Genomic DNA, 20,509 nt, shown 5'->3' on the forward strand with positions numbered 1-20,509 from the left:
CCCCAATGATTGCTCAGTGCTGCTATGATTCTACGATGTATGAGGAATTGCTGAGCCATACGTCTGTTGTTAAGTGACCATTTCATTGCGGCGGAGAGGGGTCTTCTACCCTCTCTCCCAGATTATCTCCTCTGACCATTACATTTTCAGAACTGACATTACCTCTACGTCCCTCGTCCTCGACCCAGTCATAACACATGAGGTATTCCACCCGACAGGAAACAAAACAGGAAACGCTTTTTAGACTCCATCACCCTCCTGTCAGGTGCTATAATACACCCCACCACCAGAAGCAAATCCTGTTTTGTTTCCTGTCGGTTGGACTACTGATGGGTGACGCTTGGGTGAGTGCCGGGCACTTACCTGCTACGACTGTCCTGTGGTTTACTCCTTGGCAGGGCCTTGGGGGTGCTCATGGACCTACGTGGGACCTTTTGAAAAGTCAGGCTGCTGGGCTTCCTGTACTTTCCTCCTGGCAGGGGCCCTGGGTTGCGGGGCTTCTCGGGTCCCCCGTGGATGTCTTCATCCTGGATCCCTGGAGGAGCGCTGGAATGTGGTTGCATTCTGCGGAGCGCCCCAGAGCTTTCCGCCCGTTTCTATGCTACGGGGGGGCTGGCTCCTGTGGACTGGCTGCTCATGGGTCAAGGACGCTCATCGGCCTGTGGGGCGGGGCACCCTACTACTCGGTGGCGTGCTGAGCCCCAGGAGTCCTGCCTTTGCCGGGGTAGGTGGAATGGCCGCGCTCACCTCAGGGAATGCGGGGACGTCCTCTGTTCGGCTGGGGCTGCCACTGGATAGCGGGCTTCGGTTCTTCAGATTGCCGGGGCTGGTGATGGCGGAAGTCAGCTGGAAGCCGTTCCCGTCTTCGGATCCTCATTTCTGCCTGGGCGGGCGCCCGGGTGGGCTCCGGGTTCCCTGCCTTCGTCCTCTGATTGGCGGGCTGGATCATGGCGATGACGTCATTGTCTCCTTTCGGCCTGAGTGACTTGCTGGGATTTCTCTCGTCGGCCGCTCCTGGGAGGCTGGGTTTCTGCCCCTCCTTCTTCAATCTACGGTGCTGCAGCTGTGGGGTGAGTGTTTTCCTCCTATTTATGGCGGGAGTTCGTATTTCACTCCTGTGACGCTGGTAGTGTTGCTGTGCATTCCGTGTGCAATTTGTTGTTTTCTGTGTTTCGTGGTGATATTTACAATGGGGAAACACCACAGGAAGAGAAAGCATGTCTCTCCTGTTAGGTCATCCTCCTCTTCCTCCTCCTCCTGCTGGTCGGAGTGCTGGTCTGAGTGGCTCCAAGCGACTGAAGCGCCTGCTGTTGGAGACGCTGTCCAGTCTAAAGGCTTCCAAGAAGGGTGCTGGGGGTCGCTCTGAGGCGGCTGCCCACCTATATTCGGATATTTCATCCTCCGCTTCCTCTGATGAGTCTACTTTGGGTGCGCTGGATCTGCAGGGCAAGTACATTTAGAAGGAACTGATGCCTGATCTGCTCTGCCATGTTAGGGAAAATATGGGTTTCCCTGTGGAGTCGGTGCCCAGTACCTCCCAGGACGCTGTTCTGCCGAAGTTTAGGAAGCCTGCACCCTCTTCTATGCCCATCCACCCCTTTGTCATGGATGTCCTCCTTAAGGAATGGAAGGACCCGGACCATATTTCTGTGCCGAAATTCATGTCTAAACTGTATCCTCTGCAGGATATGGAGGTTGCCCTGCCTGATTCGGTGCAGGTGGATTCGGTAGTTGCTTCGCTGGTTGGGCGGCCTTCCATGGCTGATGATAATATCCTGAAGGATGGCGTTGATAAAAAGATTGACTCTGCTCTAAAAAAGTCCTATGCTGGCTCTCACTTGGCGCTGCGGTCAGGGGTCTATGGTGCATATGTGGCGCAGTCTTTGCTGGCTGACTTCAAGACTTTATTCTCGGCTATGCAGGAGGGGATCAGTTGTCCGGAGTTGCTGGAGTCTATGGAACGTCAATCTGAGTTCCTTTCGGACATCGCTTTTGACTCTGTCAGGGCTTCTGCTCTGTCTTGTGGTTCCTCGGTGGCTGCCCGTCGGAACTTACTTCTGCGTGGTTGGAAGACGGATGCTGCGCAGCGTTCTATGGCTTTGAGGTTGCCATTCTCTGGTACTCATCTTTTTGGGGACGCCCTGGAGACCAAGCTCCATAAGGTCTTCAAGGAGAGGAAGCATTCATTGTCTTTCCGTCATACTCCTTCTCAGAAGGGGTCCTCCTTCTCAAATGCCAGGTCCTTTCGCCAGCCTTCCAGGTTCCAGCAGTCCTCGTTTAGGGGCCAACGTGGTGCTCGCAGGTCCTTTCCTCGGAGGTTCCAGAAGAAGCCCCAGCCGGATGGTGGGTCTGGTGCTCCTGACTACTCCGTTCCAGTGCCCGTTCTCGCTGGTGGTCAGCCCGCGGTTGGTGGGAGACTGCGTCTGTTCCTACATGCTTGGCTGGTGACGACCTCGAACCAGTGGGTGCTGGATGTTCTTTCACGGGGCTACCGGATGGAGTTCCTGTCCCCTCCTCCTCCCTCGGGGGTGGTGGTGACCTCTTTACCTGCAGACCCTGCTCGCCGTCGGGCGTTGCTGGAGGGAGTTGGGTCGCTGTTCGACAAACGGGCGATTGTCCCGGTTCCCTCCCTGGAACGTGGACTGGGGACTTATTCAGTTGTTTTTGTGGTTCCGAAGATCACGGGGGGTTCCGTGTTGTCATCAATCTTCGGGCCTTGAACTTGTTTGTTCAGAAAATACCATTCAAGATGGAGACACTGCAGAAGGTGGTTCCCCTTATCCAGGAAGGTTGGGTGTTCACGTCGCTGGATCTCCAGGATGCCTACCTGCATGTCCCGATGGCGTTGGAGGATCAGAAGTTCCTACGCTTTTGCCTGGATGGTCGTCATTGGCAGTTCTGCGTCCTTCCTTTCGGTCTCCGATCCGCCCCCAGGGTGTTCACCAAAGTGGCTGCTCCTTTGGTGGCTCATCTCCATCTCCTGGGGGTGTCCGTGTTTCCTTACTTGGACGATTGGCTGCTACAGGCTCCGTCTTCGGAGGTCATGTCCAACCACCTTTCCTTGACCATGCGTACGCTCGAGGATCATGGCTTCCTTGTCAATCTGCCGAAGAGTCACCTGGACCCGGCTACTCGGAGGACCTTCATTGGGGCTGTGTTTGACTCTGTGCTGGGCAAGGTCTTTCTCCCGGAGTCCCGGCTTCTGCGTCTGCAGTCTTTGCTGAGGAAGTTGCTTTCCAGGAAGTCGGCTCCTCTCCTGCAGTGGCTGGTGGTTCAGGGCCACATGTCTGCCACTGTGTTCACGGTGCCCTGGGCCAGGGTTCATCTTCGGCCTCTGCTGTGGCATATTCAGCGTTGGGTGCCCTTTCCTGTCCTGGACTTCTCGATTCCGGTTACAGTGTCTCCAGGGTTGGTGTCTGCTCTCCAGTGGTGGCTGGATTCTTCAAATCTGACGAGGGGCATGTGGTTCCATCCTCCGCCCCCTTGGTGTTGACGACGGATGCAAGCGCTTCCGGTTGGGGTGCGACTCTGGGTCCTTGGGCAGTGCAGGCGCGTTGGCTTCCTTCGGAGTCGCACCGGTCATCGAATTGGAGGGAACTGTCTGCGATGGAGAGGGCTCTTCGCCTTTTCAAAGATCGTCTTCTGGGGTGCAACGTGTTGGTGAGATCGGACAACACTGTGACCGTGGCCTGGGGAACATCACTTACAACGCATTTTTTACAACGCACTACCATTACATCGCAACCATTACAACGCATACCATTACAACGCATTGCGCTGGGGGGCGCTCTAGGATAGGGAATATATTTAATTTACTATCCAACACCTTCCCTGCTATCCACGGGGACTGGAGTTGGAATAGTAAATTAAATAATTCACTATCCAGCGCCTAAAAGCATTATGCGTTGTAATGGACTGCGTGGTAAAAACCGCGTTGTAAAGGCATGCGATGTAAAAGCATGCGTTGTAGTGACACCAATCCCCGTGGCCTACATCAACCACCAGGGCAGTACCCGCTGCCTTTCCCTGAACTTGGTGGCGTGTGCCATTGCGAGTTGGGCTGAGTGTCATCTGGTGGCCCTTTCTGCTCAACACATCAGGGGTGTGGACAACGTGGTTGCAGATTCCTTGAGTCGGAGGTTCCCGTCCTCTCTCACCCTGTGTCTGTCCCCTCGGATTTTCCGGTTGCTGTGCCTGAGGTTCGGGACTCCGGTGCTGGATCTCTTTGCCTCGCGGAAGGACGCCCTGCTTCCCCTGTTCTGCTCCAGGACTCCGGAGTCAGGGGCTTGGGGAGTGGATGCATTGACTGTCCTTTGGCCTCCTTGGTTACTCTATGCATTCCCCCCCTTTCCTCTGATCCCTGCCTTCTTGCTGAAGGTTCAGCGGGTGGGGGCTAAGGTAGTGGCTGTTCTGCCTTATTGGCCTCGCCGCTCATGGTTCCCTCTTCTGCTGCGGCTGGCGGTGGGCCCTCCTTGGATCCTGCCCCGCTACCCGTCTCCTCTGAGTTTCCAGTCATCCTCCCTGTTGGTGCCTCTCACCTTGACGGTCTGGAGGTTGAACGGCTGTCTCTTGGTGTCCGGGGTTTGCCCGATCACCTCATCACTGTGATGCAGGCTTCCCGTCGGAAGTCCACGCTTTCCTCCTATTCTAAGCACTGGCTTTCTTTTTCTTCTTGGTGTGCTTCCTTGGGCCTGTCCCCTGCCTCTTGTGAGGTTTCTTCTATTCTTCAGTTTTTTCTAGATGGGTTTCAGAAACGATATGCTTTGTCCACTTTGAAGGGTCAGTGGGCTGCTATACGGGCCTTTCGGGATCCAGCTTCTCTTCTGCCTTCGGACGGGTTGTTGGTTTCCCGTTTGTTTCGGAGTTTCTCTCTTTCTGCTCCTTCGGTCCGCTCCCCGGTTCCTCCCTGGGATCTTTCTTTGGTTTTGGGTGCCTTGCAGTCACCTTCCTTTAAGCCTCTGGAGTCCGTGGACTTGAAGTTCCTCTCTTTCAAGGTGGCCTTTTTGGTCGCTGTTACATCTGCTCGGAGGTTGGGCGAGCTTACGGCGTTGCGCTGTTCGCCCCCCTTCTTGAGGTTTCTGGACGACGCGGTGGTCCTTTCTTTGGACCCCGGGTTTCTACCTAAAATTCGTTCTCGTTTCCATTCCTCCCAGGAATGGATTCTTCCTTCTCTCTATCCTTCTCCTTCCTCGCCCTCTGACGTCTTGCTCCATTCTTTGGATGTGAGACGTGCTTTGTCTGTTTATGTTGATCGTTCTGCTGGGTTTCGGTCCTCTGACTCCCTCTTTGTTACCTTTGGTCTGGCTGGTAGGGAAAAAGCTGCCTCTCGCCTTACTTTGGGTCGTTGGATCAAGGCTGTGATCTCCTTGGCTTACCGGGGCTCTAGTTTGCCTTGCCCTTCTGGTGTTCAGGCGAGGTCTACCAGGGGTGTGTCTGCTTCATGGGCTGCTTTCCATGGGGTTCCCCTTGATGAGATTTGTAGGGCGGGGACCTGGGCGTCCGAATCCACTTTTGTGCGACATTATCGCCTGAAATTGTGCCCTTTCGGGCCGCCCTAATTTTGGTTCTGGTGTGTTGCAAGCTGTGGGGGTTCCCCCCCTGTTTGATTTTGTTTATTATTAAACTCTGTCTTGCTGCACTCCTTTGTGTCGGTTCTGTTTTCTGGATGTGGTGTGCCAAAGGCCTTTTGGGGTTGCTTTGGTATGCCTCATGTGTTATGACTGGGTCGAGGACGAGGGACGTAGAGGTAATGCCTTGATTACTAGAGGTAATCCCCATTACTCTTAGTCCTACTCGTCCTCGACCCAGTCATACAACCCGCCCGCCCTCCCTTTCCGGGCCTTTGGTGCTTGGTACATCAGGATTTGCTTCTGGTGATGGGGTGTATTATAGCACCTGACAGGAGGGTGGGTGGAGTCTAAAAAGCGTTTCCTGTTTTGTTTCCTGTCGGGTGGAATACCTCATGTGTTATGACTGGGTCGAGGACGAGTAGGACTAAGAGTAATGGGGATTACCTCTAGTAATCAAGGCATCACCTTTACCTCTTTTTGCCATTACTTTGTAGATCCTTACCTCATGTGATGGTCAACAGGTTGGATTTTATACATATATATTTGTTTTGATTACAATTAATAACCCATTATTGAGTATAATTAGAATTTTTATAAATCAATTTTAAACCTTAGTATGGCTAGAATTAGCATTACGGTCATGTTAAGGGTTTACATTTTTTAAAATAATTTATATATGATAAACAAATAACATTATTTGAAGAAAATGATTGCAAATGGCTGTGGTTAAGTTCTGGGTTAGGTGTTAGGTAACAATTTCTGATTAAAATAAAACAATAATTTAATGTAACTTAATTTAAGTGATACAATTAATAAACAAAATACTGCTCACTTTTTGGATCAGCGTTTCGGTTAGGGTAGGAATCCTATTTTTATATTATTAACGTCAATGTGTTTTAAGGTTATTTAACCCCTTCGATGCTGATGACGGCCCCCAGCCGTCATGCACTACGGTGGGCGTGTGCTGATGACAGCTGGGGGCCGTCATAAACCCGCCCACTCGCGATTCTGCCGCACAGGCGCAGAATCGCGGCCGCGCCCAAGGGGTTAAATACCTAAGGGGCTTATTTACAAGCCCCTTCCACCACTTTTGTGTCACTTTTAACATGGGGAAAATGCTGTACGGGTGGCGCAAGGGTGTTGTAAATAAGTACCTAAATATTTAACAGTAGAGTGGTGTGGGTTTATGGTTAGGTTTAGCTCAAAGGGACATAGATATTTTAATTTAAAGGAATGTAATTAATTTAAAGGAATTTATTTAAATAAAACATTTATGTTTGCCTCGTCTTGGATAGGAAATGATAATTGTAAGACAGATATATAGGCTAATATTATTCAATAATTATTTAATGCTACATCTGTCAGCAATAACATTAATCACAATACATCTCAAGCCACCAGCCTACAACTTCAAACAAAGCAACATTCTATAATGTTTATTGTTATTAATTGTTAGACGAAATACTGCGGAGTGAAGATAACTGTTTTTTCTTCCATCCTGGATGGCCCCTTTAAATGAAACGACGTGTGTCATTATCGATGATGACATCATAAAACATTCTTCAAGGTTCTTTCCTACTGAGACGTGTGCAGAAAGCATGATTAGCTGCCCGAACTGGAGGCAGCACAACCTTATAGGAGCGAAGACCGACCTGGGGGAGGTTAAGTTGAACCAGCTGCGAAAAATGAATAGTACATACAATATTAAAGGTGAGTGTGAAAGGGAAGCACAATATTAGCAGCATTGTCTTTTGTAAAATCATGGTTTCCTACCCCAAACGGAGACACCTATATTTTACATCAAGACACTAAGGCTAACTTTATGCCAGTTCAGGCCTTGTCCCAGCAGCCCCCTCTAGTGGTCCAAAATCATAGAACATTTTAAGTTGGACGTTCAAGGTCAATCCGCCCAGTTAGCGATGTTTTTGTTAGCAGATATCTTAAATTGGATATGTGGCGGTCTGTGAAGATCGCATACGGTAGCAACCGAGGCAATTAGGTCAAGGATTCTTTAAATAATGTAAAATCGCATACTTAATTTAAAAATAATTCAAAATGTTTAACTAGTAAGGCATAGAGTTAGGATTAGGATAATCGACTGGAATATTCAATTATTTTTGTCTTATTGTATTTTAATGTTATGCTACACAGAGATAGAAAAAGAGAGAGAGATTATCTGCACGGGGGTCTTTCGAGTCTACAATGCATGATAAATTCACACTTTCCGAATGCGTCGCTGTTAACAATACTGCACTTTCGATGAACGAGAGACCTTTCCATACCTTAGGTTTTGCTGATCCATGTGGTTCAAATGTATGTGGACTATTTTATGGCACTTAGCAGGTGAAGAAGAGGTTTTCCACATACTCAAGACAGCGGCCAATATCAGTTTGTAAATCAATATAAAACAGTAGAACTTGCTCTCGCCACATATGGTGACCACAGCGGATTCTTCGCTTTGAACGCGCTCAACAGAGGGAAGCTGAGCTGAATGACACACATCACTTTACCTCCCGTAAATGTCCTGCATTTCCAACCTACTATAAAGGGATGCTGAAAGTTCAGCCCTAACGATTCAGGTGTGCTTCCCAAAAAAACGTACGACATTAGGTACTACGAAGCCTGTTGTTGTAACTGTAGTGCGTCATTAAAAATGGCAGTGGCTCTGTACCATGACGAATAAGCGATACAGCACTGTCCGTGAGCCTTTAAGACGCACTGTCCACTCACCATGAAGTGAGGTTAACCAGCGGTCTTCACTGTGGTGACCAATACAAGATTATGGTACATAGGAATTTGGAAATTACCGTTAGGAAATCTATATGCTATCTGGATGTGACCATGCTCAGAAAATGACGGGGGATATTCTCAAGAACGTGTGATAACCATTGCAAAATTAACAACAAAACTTTCAACATCGCAGTCTATCGTGGGAAAATAACGCTTTGTTAACTAAGTATTGACAACACAGAGGCACCATGCGATAGGCCCCCGACAACGGGTTAAATATCCGCGATAAAGTAAACACGAAGCCTCAAAAATGCGAAACACAAACGCCAAAAAACTTGCGAAAAGGCCAATCGCGATACAAATAGCAGCGAAAACCAGTGGCAGACCTGCACATCCCACACATCTGGCTGGAAAATGCACTATAAAAGCAACCAAAAAAACACCACAAAAACAATTCAAAGTATGTAGCAACATGGATGCACCCTGACCAAGTGCAGAGGTGAATAACACAAAAGAGCCTGTGAGGTCTATCAGCCAATTCTATCGGCCGACCTGACGTGTAGTAAACTATGTCAGTGGGTGCTACAGTCACCAACTATATGAAGAAAGAAGAGAGGGCATGAGTAACGTGTGGAAAGAATACAATCTCAGAAGAGTAAAGCTTGCTCAAAAACTGGTCAACCAAATCCAGAACAGCTGTTGGTGGATAACCATCAAACAAACCAAGTGATCCATCATATCATTTGGCCGTCCACACTGTGACCAGGCCGGTCCTTAGATCATCTGGACCCCATGCCACACAGTAAGTTGTAAATACTGGATCAGGTCCACAGTGCGCTATGAACCACCTAGTGTCGGCCAGTTTTTGATGGTTTGAGAGAAAGTGGTGAAAACACAGTGCAACCTAACAGAAAAGTGGTGAATTTAAAATAGGGTGATGTGTCGAAACAACTCTTTATTAGGAACAAGGCACATCCCCTAATTAAAACAACAGGAACAGTGCAAGTGACAGTATGAAACAAATGACTGTCGCAAATAGGGCCAACATGTTTCTGCCTAACGGGCAAGATGTCCCTTGGCTTTCATCAGGGCCACTGCTCTTAATCGTTGCTACTGAGACGAAATGTGTGAACAGAGATACACCAAATAAATCAGTGAGAACAAGAATTAAATGGTAGGAACGATACAACCTGTACCTACAATTAAGTACTCATCCTCCTTGTCACATGGAAACTCAACGTGATCTAAAGAAGATATACATCTATTACTCATTGCTCAGAGTGTACACCAAATCCACAAGCAAGCGTGCTCACACCATCTCAAGTATATATATTGTTAAATGCATTAAAATTATATTGCTCACCCAAAATGACAGGGGATCGGACCTCACCTCACCTGGACCGTGCTCAGGTATATGAGGCCCCGCTCTATGGAACAAAAAGGTATAAAAACAGGGGAAGGCATAAAAAAAACCACACCATATGTAGAATCTAAAGCTGCCTATATATATTCCCTGCTGAAAGCATCCTGATTGTCCACAATTCAATTCACTGACAAGACGTGACACCCCACACCTTGGTCACTAACCTCTAGACTGGCATAAAAACACCTGTCCAGTTTCGTAGTTGTGTATACTATTTGTAAAGCTCAACAGTGATGTATCACTGCTAGGGGGTGAACCAGGCTGATAAAATCCCCCCTTCAATTTACAATCAAAGTTTATCAGGTCTAAACGAGCCTGGTAGCAAGGAAGTGTAACTATCCACCATGCAAGGCTTAAAATACCAGTATATTGAAAAATAAAGGTGAATGCAGGTAAATAAAGGTAAATAAATCAGCTGAGTAGCCCATTTCCTCACCTGTCCGTCGGTGCCACCAAACTCTCCTGAAGCTTGGGGGAGGCATCGATGTGGCGAAAAAATACGTATAAATACTCTTTCTGACACAGGGGACTACTTTACTTTCGTATTTCATGCTCATTTCATCCCACTGTTGTGTTTGTTATAATCTGCTATTGCATTTAAGCTATCTGCAAGGACGAGCCCCTGATGTAAATCTAGAGTGAGCTGTTTCTAAACGGGGTCCGTAGCGTCTACACAATTTAGGAAGGCTCCCATGCAGATCACTCCGCGTGACTACAGAGTGACGTCATCGCGGCCACTTTTGTAGTTTCATATTAACATTATCCCGGTCTCCCCTTTCGTTTTAACTCTATTAACGAAATAAAGCGCTATTGCGGAAATAGGTAGCTTAATGTACTCACAATATTCAGAAGTAGGCATAGATCATGAGATGACAGGTCTCTTCCAGTGCCTACGAAATGACACTGTCTCATTCTCCCCACGTGTTTTTATGATTGTAATGTTATTGAAATCATAAAACGCTATTGAAGAACCAAGTGACTTGGTGTACTGTTACTGCAGCAACTAGCAATATTCGACATTAGGCATGGATTCTAAATTAGCAAGTCCGTGCAAGGGACTACAAAATGACAACATCGCGGCCATATTTGTAGTCCCAGACGTGTGTACATTGATGTAGAGGGGAGGTTTAAAGAGCCATAACTATCAATGAACTCATCACTCCAGCTCGGGTAGATAGTATATAAACAATGCAACACAGAGGTGTAAAGCAATGGGTGGAGACAAAACTGACCCAATTGCTAGTTCTAATCATAAATAAGACCTGGTGTGTAAGGTCTATGATTAATGTACTAGTAGCCCCATATTTACATGAAGATGTAAAACATCCATAGGTGCACAGTGAATATTGAAAAGGGTCGACTCGAGTGTTAACTTCTAATATATGAAAGTGGTGGCCAAGACCCAAATCAATCACTCGGGAGGTATCCAGAGTAGTCTGTCGAAATGAAGGATTAGAATACTTCAAAGCCTTTTCACAGACATGATGGAAACAAGAAAGGGAAGGCCTGAATAGTTGCTTAAATGAAGTTAGCTAGGAGGATTAGCGTCTATTTTGCACATGAACCCCGATAGAGAATATTTAGTGTTGTCGGTGCTTTCAATTTTTTTCAAGCATTAGCTTGAGTGGTGCTGGAAAGGAACTACAAGGCATTCCATGGTATTTGATCGTTGAGTCCGGCTGTGTCAGAGGAAAGCTTGAAAATCCATTTTTGTTCCCTCGAGAAAAGATATCTAGACACATTGCTCACATGGGACGGTATGAAGGGCTTCTCAAGCACCGTCCATTCAAACTCCGATTCCCCGTGTTGTTTCTCAAGGAAGTGTCTAGTTAAGCGAGTCAAAGATTTCTTACAGCGAATGGAGCTCTTGCGTTCGAGCATACGCACTCGCACCTTACGGGTGGTCATTCCTACATATTGAGCAGAGCATGGACAGGTCAACAAATAGATGAGGTTATCACTATTACAGTTAGTAAAGTGAGTTTGTAGCCAGGGCTTATCTGTCCCTATGTTTATCTCAGTAGAGTGTTTGGTTTGTGGGCAGACTGAACAATTTCCACACGGGTGATGCCCAACTACTGGCGGTAAATCCCACAGGGTGCCCAACTGTCTCCTCTGTATCTCCTTGGGACGCGTATGTACTAGGCGGTCCCTAATGCTGTTTGATCTCTTGAAGGCAAATAAAGGTAATGCAATTTTCTTATTACCATGATTCAAGATGCGCCAGTGTTTCCTGGTGATTTTCTGTAGACTACTACTTCTTGTGTTGAAGGTGCTCACAAGGGCTAGTCTGTCATTAGGGTTCTTAGGAACTGGTGGTTCTAAAAGTGCCTCCCGGTTGTTGGTATAGGCTCGCTTGAAGGAACGCTTGATCAAAGGTCGTGGATACTGTCGCTCAGCTAATTGGGAGGACAAGTTCTGCGCATGAGTCTTGAAGTCTTCCACCCTCGAGCAGTTCCTCCGAACCCGGAGGAACTGTCCGTATGGTAAATTATCCCTAAGGGATTTAGGGTGATGACTCCCATATAAGAGTAATGAATTTCTCGCCATGGGCTTCCTGTACAATTCACTGTGCAATCCTGTAGGTGTTACAAAAATCGAAAGATCCAAAAAGGACAACCTCTCCTTATGGGCCTCAAGTGCAGAGGTGAACATGAACCCCACAAGCCCCACAGACCACCAGCAAGGAACAACGGGGTCGGGGAAGGCCAAGGAGAAGAGGGAGAAGAAGACGGGGTGCAGTCCGCAGGCAAACAAGAACAGCATCACGGAGGTGACAGGACACTACCATCAACTGACCCACAATTGGACTACCGTGAATGAAGTCGGAGTGTCAAGGAGTAACGATCAGGTGCTGGGAGGATGGGGGGAGATGGGTACAATGGCACACATGCACAACGATGTGTAGCACACAGCACACCCATAATGACCCTGGATCATGTCCCTGTTCCCCGTGGCACACTGCCGCACACACACATAGCAATCACAGCACATCCCACGACAATGTGGTACAAAGTGCAACACCGACACTGCAGAGCAGGGGACACAACTGGGTCCGCTCATGCGCAGAAACAGGCCAATCACATCGAACAGAGCAGGAAACTGTGAGATGCATATATAGGTGTACAACCTCACATCCGTCACGTAGTCCAAATGCCCACTGTCCCCCATCAAATTGCCAACACCGCCCAAACAGTCACAATGTACATTGTCATACAGTCTGCATGTCAACTAGAACAATGCACCAACATACGCCTCAACACAATATCAACCTGCATCCCCCCTTCACATTGCAGAGGGACAAACAACACCTCCAGCATAGCAAATCAGACAACCCATCAGGGATGCTGGAGAGGGCCTCCACACCTTCGACACTGACGCCCTACAACAGCTCATGGACATCTTAGGCAACCCACCTCCAGGAGCAAGGCAGCCAAGCTACATAGAGGAGACCCCACCCCCTGTACAGGCCACACAGGAGGAAGCACCCGCCACCACGGCTGGCTCCAACACTCCACCGAGGTACACATCGCATTTAAATGCCAGGTGTCAGAATACCGCAAGGAGGTGTCCAAGCAGGTATGGGTGGGGTCAGAGCTCATGGAAGCCGAACTACATCACATACGGACTGTCTCAGTCCCATCAGGGACCACCTACACCCCACAAAGGAGACCCACACTGCGACAGAGACACATGCATTTGCACATTTCCTGTACTGAACCACGTCCAGAGCTCCGGAATTACCATTCACACACCCACGCTGGTCCTCCGTACGATGGCCCAATACACTCCTCTTACGTATTGAGCCGCTGACGTCAAAGCTACATCTCCAAGCTCTAACCCGCTGCCTGCGATGACAGGGTTTCACCCGCTGTACACAGCTCAATATAATGTTGTAGGTCCTAGGGCCCTCATGCACACATCATGACCACACAGACACACACAGATAGTTTGTGGAACTGGCTACGTGCACGTGCGCCTGGCCCCATTATTGGCAGGGTCACATGTACAGTGATCTCTGTGCTGTATGTGTGTGGGGTGAGTGTAAGCCAGCCCTCCGGGAGTGGTTGGTGCTGGCAACAAAAACAACAGTGAACACTATTAAGACGGAAACAGAAAACACCAGCATTACAGAGACAACAGCAGAGCATTATGGTGGTAGCCGGAGTAAGTACAGAGGTCACCCAATGAGCAAACAGAAATGTCCGTGAGTTGCAGTGCACTGAAGTTGGGGCCCAATAGAGCAGAGCACACTCATGTGAAAGTCTAGTATTGGGTCCCTTCGGGACATTCCTGATGCAGCTGCAGTGGGGGGTGTCACACCTGCATCAGCTTCCTCATCATCGTCCCAGGTCTCCCACATTGCCTGAGGTGGCATTGCTGCATGAGCTCTCCACAGCACATAACCAAAACAGAAATGGACAATGACTCGTGGTGCACTGAGTTAGTGGCACCTGGAGTGCTGAGCAGGGTATCAGGCAGATGGTGGCATCCAGGACAGGTGAGAGCAAATCTGTTAGTCTGCCAGTACGACTGTTTTGAGACTGGCAGTTGGCGGTGGTCCTGGCGTTGGTGGCGTGTGCCTCCTGCGGTCATGCGACCTCCGAGCCAGTCAGGACTCGATGTGATATGTGAGCCCGGGGAACATCACTTACAACGCATTTTTTACAACGCACTACCATTACATCGCAACCATTACAACGCATACCATTACAACGCATTGCGCTGGGGGGCGCTCTAGGATAGGGAATATATTTAATTTACTATCCAACACCTTCCCTGCTATCCACGGGGACTGGAGTTGGAATAGTAAATTAAATAATTCACTATCCAGCGCCTAAAAGCATTATGCGTTGTAATGGACTGCGTGGTAAAAACCGCGTTGTAAAGGCATGCGATGTAAAAGCATGCGTTGTAGTGACACCAATCCGTGAGCCCTGGTGTACCACAGTTGAGGCCGGAGGCAGTGGACAGCGCAGGGCTACAGACACATGGCGTTGATGACCCAAGGCCATCATCTCAGAGGCGATCCAATATCTCAGAAGACGGGTCCTGACTTGAGCTGCACAGAGTTAGTGGTTCTGGATGCACAGAGGCCGGCACAGGCAGCCCGCCACAGGTCAGTGCCTTGCGGTGCACAGAGGCAGGGCCACGCTGACTTAGTGGGTCCTCGTGGATGTCCAAGTGGAGTGTGGCGGAGGGCTGTGGGGGATAGTGGAGGGTGTCCTCCAGGGCATGATGCAGAGGGCATAAGCCGTCCGGAAGCATCAAATGGAGGAGTGGAATGCCACAGCCTAATTTTCACCACCATTTCGGTATCAGCTACATGAGGATGAAGACAACCCCCCAGTCCATAGACTCAGATGCCACCAAAGTTCTACCAGAGAATGTCCATTAATGTCAGGAAAAAGACTTAGTGGCACCGGGGCTGAGATGGGATGCAGTCTGCGATGATATCGGTGCAATGATGTGAACTTGGCCATTGCTAAATTAAGACTCAGTTCCAAATGTGTGACACTGTTGCTCGAGTGTGAATTCACCTTGACAAAATAAAAGACAAGAGGTGTTTGGCAAAACAGGAACAGTTGGTTTCATTAAACACATCGGCCTGGAGCACCGGCAACAACGTTGTTTTTTTTGTATGTTCTTATATAGCGCTCGAATCACCCGGAGGCATCTCAGCGCTTGCCTTGGGAACCCGTCATGGCTTTTCCCTGTGAGATAGCCCCTAACGGGCATCCCCAAAGTGAAAGCCAGGCATCCCGCCGCGGGGGGCCGTTGTGGAGATTAAGCAAGCTTAATGCCCAGAGTTGCAGAGTGTGAACCCATGATTAGGTCAGGCACCGAAGCAAGAATTATCGAGTCCGTGGACATTTGAGCTCAAGACCCTGCCGCGTCGGGAATTGAACCCTGGTCCCGGGTCTGACCTCTGCTTCAGGGTCTGCCTGCTCTAACCAGTGAGCCACACTTCATTGGGGTCTGAAGACTATCTCAAAGCACATGGGTTTCAGCTGTCATTTTATACATTACATGAGATATGATGAAATAATTACTGCATTTCTTTGAAGTAGGATTCTGGGCCTAGTCATGGGTCCATAAATCTGAATGTGGCATACAAAGTGTAGGTGGGTTTTCGACCGGGTGTGGACTGTTTGTAGTGTGCATGCTGTGCTATGATTGGCTGTGTGTTCCTGCGCTGACGTTCTAATGGGCGGGCGGGTCCGTGACGGAACCGTTCCGTCACAAGCACAGCTCACCTTAGGGCCGTGACGGAGCGGTTCCGTCACGAGCACGGGACCGCCGCGTGGCCCCGCCCCCCCCCCCCCTTAGCGCTGCAGCGGAATAGCCGCCGCAGCGAAGGGGTTAAAACTGATGCCAACTATATTTAATAACAATTGAGCAGTCACAAACATCCCCAGGTTTTAAATATTATTGAACAATGCATTTTAGAGCAACTCAGCTCCTTCTTGATAAACAATACATTTTATGCACCCATGTGATCTGGCTCCCACAAAGAATGCAGAGCAGAAACCACCACCATAAAATAGCTTGATGACATTCTCTGCATATGGCATGGTGCCACAAAAACTTGCCTAAGTGACATCTGACAAAAATGTCATGTCCTAATTATCACTTATAAAAATGTTACCCTGTTGGAGTTAATACTAGAAAATCTACACTTAATTTAGCAGTAAATTTGCAAATAATATATAGGTCATACTATTTCTGTCCTTCAATACTTTTGTTATCAATATTCTGACGTACAACCCTGCTTATTTTACAGTAGTGACAACTGTTTCCTAGTACTTATTTTCAATATTTCAGCAGCCTTCAGTAACAATATCTCTAGACATTCATTCACCATTGTGGAATCAAGGATGTGCTTTAAAGGAAGGATTCTCAGTTGGTTCACCTAATTTCTAATTAAAACCAACCCACTGGTTAAAACTGGAAATTTGTCTATTGACCATGACATTAACCTTTTCAGCCCCCCCCCCCAAAGATCTATTCTTCCAACCATACACTGTAACTAGGATCTTGGGCCTCCGGGAATCCTGATAGAGTAATCTAGCCCCTCAATTCCCCTGTATGCTAATGATTCTCAACTTAGTTTTACAATCTCCTCCATTGAAAGCATCCACAAACTAAAAATAAATGAACATCGAACCCCCATATCTGGTTTTCTACAAATGTCCTCATCTTCAACCCAGAAAACACAGAATTGAGGGGCATATGTAGGTAAATCAGTTTTGCGATTCTGAAAATGCGATTTTCTGCGAATCTCATTTTCAGAATTGCAAAACGCGATGTAGGTAAAAAAAATCGCCAAAAAATAGTGCTTACCAAAAATTTGCAGAATTAAAAAGCAATTACTCAAACAGCGATCCCTTAATAGCGAATTTGCTAATAAGGAATCGCAAAAACTGAAAATAGCAATTCAGGTGCAGAATGATGACATCACAACCAAGACGTGTGACTGCCCATGCTGCACCTGATTGCCTGCACCTATGCCTGTTTCATTTGCTGCCTGACAGACTGTGACGAGGGAGTGTGCTTTTGACTCTGCATCTCCAAGGAGCTGAAATGGATTCCCAGGGGGGTGACAAGCAGCCAGAGGAACACAGCAGAAAGAGCAAACAAACGTTCTCTGAGATGAAGATTGAGGTGTTGACAGAGGAGGTTGTGAGGCAACATGACCTCCTGTTTGGAAAGAGCTTAGGCCAGAGTTCCAGAGGCCAGGAAGAGGAAAATTTGGAGCAAAATACAAGAAAAAGTAAATGCAATTGGAATAACCCACCGCCCCATTGAGGACTTACGGAAGCGGTGGTATGATATGAGGCAAAGATGCAAGGAGAGGGTGGCCACCAGATTAGCAGAGGCAAAAGCGACTGGAGGTGGGACCTCAACTGCACCAGAGCCGACGCCCCTGGAGGAGTTGGTGGAGGGCAGACTCATGCCTGAGTCTGTGATGGGCGTGGCTGATCTGGACAGCTCTGAAAATACAGATACCAGACAAGGTAAGATGCATGCCAATATCCCCAACAAGGTAAGATGCATGCCAATATCCCCCAAACATACCCATCCCACTCACAGCCCCAAACACCCATGCATGAGTAGAAACCCAGAATTGCATTATGGGAAATTTAATCCCATGCACTGATACTTGGTCCTGTGACACATACAAAGGGTAAATAGGGAAGAGTCATACTTCCAATGTGCAAAAGGGACAAGTAGTAGTCATGTTATTAGTTGATTAAAGAACTTTAATGCTTTAAAAAATAAACATGACACACAACTAATGTGTGCATTTAATTTTACAGCACAACCAACAACACAGGATGCAGTGGCTGAAGGGGTGGAGACAGCTACAGATGTGGACGTGGCAGGGCAGGAGGAGCAGGGTGCAACAAGGGAAACACAACCAGCGCCAGCCAAACGGCGCCAACATCGTTCCACCACTGCAACCGATGGCGTCTGAGTCAACAGATGCCTATGTGGACTCACAGGCAGGTCCAACCCAAGTCCCAAGGCAGAACACACCACACTCCAGTGCACACACTGCAATCGGCAGCGCTGCAAGTCACAAGGCACGGGCCACCACTAGCAATGCCTCCTCGGAAACAGACTCGGTGTTTGCAGGCCTGGAGGGCAGCATGTTGCGTGCACAGCGCCTGCAAGGCAAAGGGATTTTGTCAATTCAGCGCCAACTCGCCAGACATAACCGCCACATGTCAGAGTTGAGGCTTGGGGTGACTACCATGTCTGCAGCTTTGGAGGCTCATGTAAGGAAGAACAGAAGAGACATGCTGACCAGGCACAGAGAACAACATCGCCTAAACACCCGCCTGGACCTCTTCACAAAGGCTGTGACCCTCCAATCTACCGCAATCTCCATGCTAGCTCGAAGATGCGTTAGCATACAACATGAAATGGCACACTGCTGCCAGGATGTGGCTAGGAGCCTGTTGCAGGTCACGCATGCGCTTGATCAACTGCGTGCTGTAGTCACCGGTGGCATTGGGACACCAGGCAGCTTGGACACTGATGGCCAGTCCAGCAGGGGCACTCCAACTCCTCCAATTCCTGCTGAAAGGCGCTGGAGTGGGCATCAGGCCAGAGCAGGGGCAGACAGCAGTGAGGCCAGTGCGCAGCCAGAAGGAGGGGCAATAGGGAGTGCACACCGGAGATGAAGGGGCAGCATGCACCTATGGCATCTTGTGAAGCAACACATGCCATATGGACTAACTGACTCAGAACAATGATGGCACTGTGACATCAATATGTGCAACCAACATACTTACAGTCACGCTGTGTGACATTAGTTATCCTGCTGTTAAGGGAATAAACCTATTTTTTTGGACATCATCATTTGGCATTGTGTACTCATTTCTCACCTAGAAGTAGTTCTGTGTGATGTCATCACGTCTCAGGTGCCCGGCAGCTGCCCCGGCTCCACATGCACGTCTGCGTTGTGGAGCTGGATCCTCGTCATCTGATGTGTCTGAATCTGTCAGATCCACTGGGGTGCCCTTGTTGGATGTATGTTGTTACAAAGCATGCTTTTACCACGCATGCCTTTACAACGCAGGTTTTTCAATGCAAGTCGTTACAACGACTTGCGTTGGGGGGTGCTGGATAGTGAATAGTTTAATTTACTATTCCAACTCCAGTCCCCGTGGATAGTAGGGAAGGTGTTGGAAAGTAAATTAAACTATTACCTATCCTACAGCGCCCCCCAGCGCAATTCGTTGTAATGACTTGCGTTGAAAAACCTGCGTTGTAAAGGCACTGCGTGGTAAAAGTAGCGTCGTAAAGGATGTTTCCGGCCCTTGTTGGTAGCGATGTTGTGTAGCATTGCGCAGGCCACCACGATTTTGCAACATGTCTCACGGCTGTACTGTAGGGTACCTCCACTCTTATGGAGGCACCGGGAACAGCTTTTGAGAATTCCGAAGGTCCTCTCAATGGTGCATCTTGTGGCTATGTGGGCACTGTTGTATCTCCACTCTGCTGCTGTGGCTGGATTGAGGTAGGGTGTGAGGATATAGTCTTGCACAGCATATGCGCTGTCTCCTGCAGGGAAAAAGTAGGTTGATGTTTTGTCACTTACTGCCAGTTCAGACCTTTCATACTAGTGTGTGTGCGTGCCATGCAATTCCCTAACAGGTATCCCTCTCCCAGCTCGCCATTTGTGAGTCTGCGATGTAAACACACAGTGTCGGAAAATGAAGGAATCATGTGCTTCCTGGGAATTTTGCTACTATATCTGTGATTACATGTTTAGCATTGCAGACTACCTAGATGTTTAAAGAATGATATGATTTTCTGTTTCTAAACACATACTCCTTGTGTGATGGGGGGACAGTGCGACATGGGTTCCATCTACGCAGCCAATCACGTGGGGGAATTGTGCTATTTGGTAAAAATCATGTTTCGTCTGGTCAAGTGCCTGCTGTATGTTTGGGAATTGTATGTGGTGATGCATCCTCTGCATCATAGCATCAAGGAAAGCGTGAAAAAAACGCGAAAGTGCACTCTGGGAGACCCCTTCTGCTGCGGCTATTACCCCCTGAAAACTCCCTGAAGTTAGGAGGTGCAGTGAGCACAACACCTGTATGTGGGTGGGAATGGTGTGTGCCCTGTATGTGGGGTGCTCAAGTATGGGTGTCAGCTCCTCTATCAGCTCCAGGATACTGTCTGGGTGCAGCCTGTAGTGCACATGGATGTCCTCCTCAGTGCGCTGGAAGAGGGTGATGCGTGTTCTGTAGAGCCTCTCCTGGCGTCT

The 20,509-nt window shown here is 48.4% G+C and overlaps 1 protein-coding gene across 1 annotated transcript in view; it reads left to right on the forward strand.

Moving 5' to 3' along the window:
* The window catches only part of LOC147685082 (SCO-spondin-like), a 1,395,910-nt gene that overhangs the window by 1,113,641 nt on the left and 261,760 nt on the right, over positions 1-20,509 (forward strand). Inside the window, exon 76 of the mRNA XM_086939757.1 lies at positions 1,686-2,405. Within this exon, the coding sequence (XP_086795883.1) occupies positions 1,686-2,405 (720 nt within the window). The remainder of the gene's footprint in view (positions 1-1,685; positions 2,406-20,509) is intronic.

The sequence above is a fragment of the Lissotriton vulgaris genome, chromosome 10 (assembly GCF_964263255.1).
Source record: "Lissotriton vulgaris chromosome 10, aLisVul1.2, whole genome shotgun sequence".
Taxonomy (NCBI): Eukaryota; Metazoa; Chordata; class Amphibia; order Caudata; family Salamandridae; genus Lissotriton; species Lissotriton vulgaris.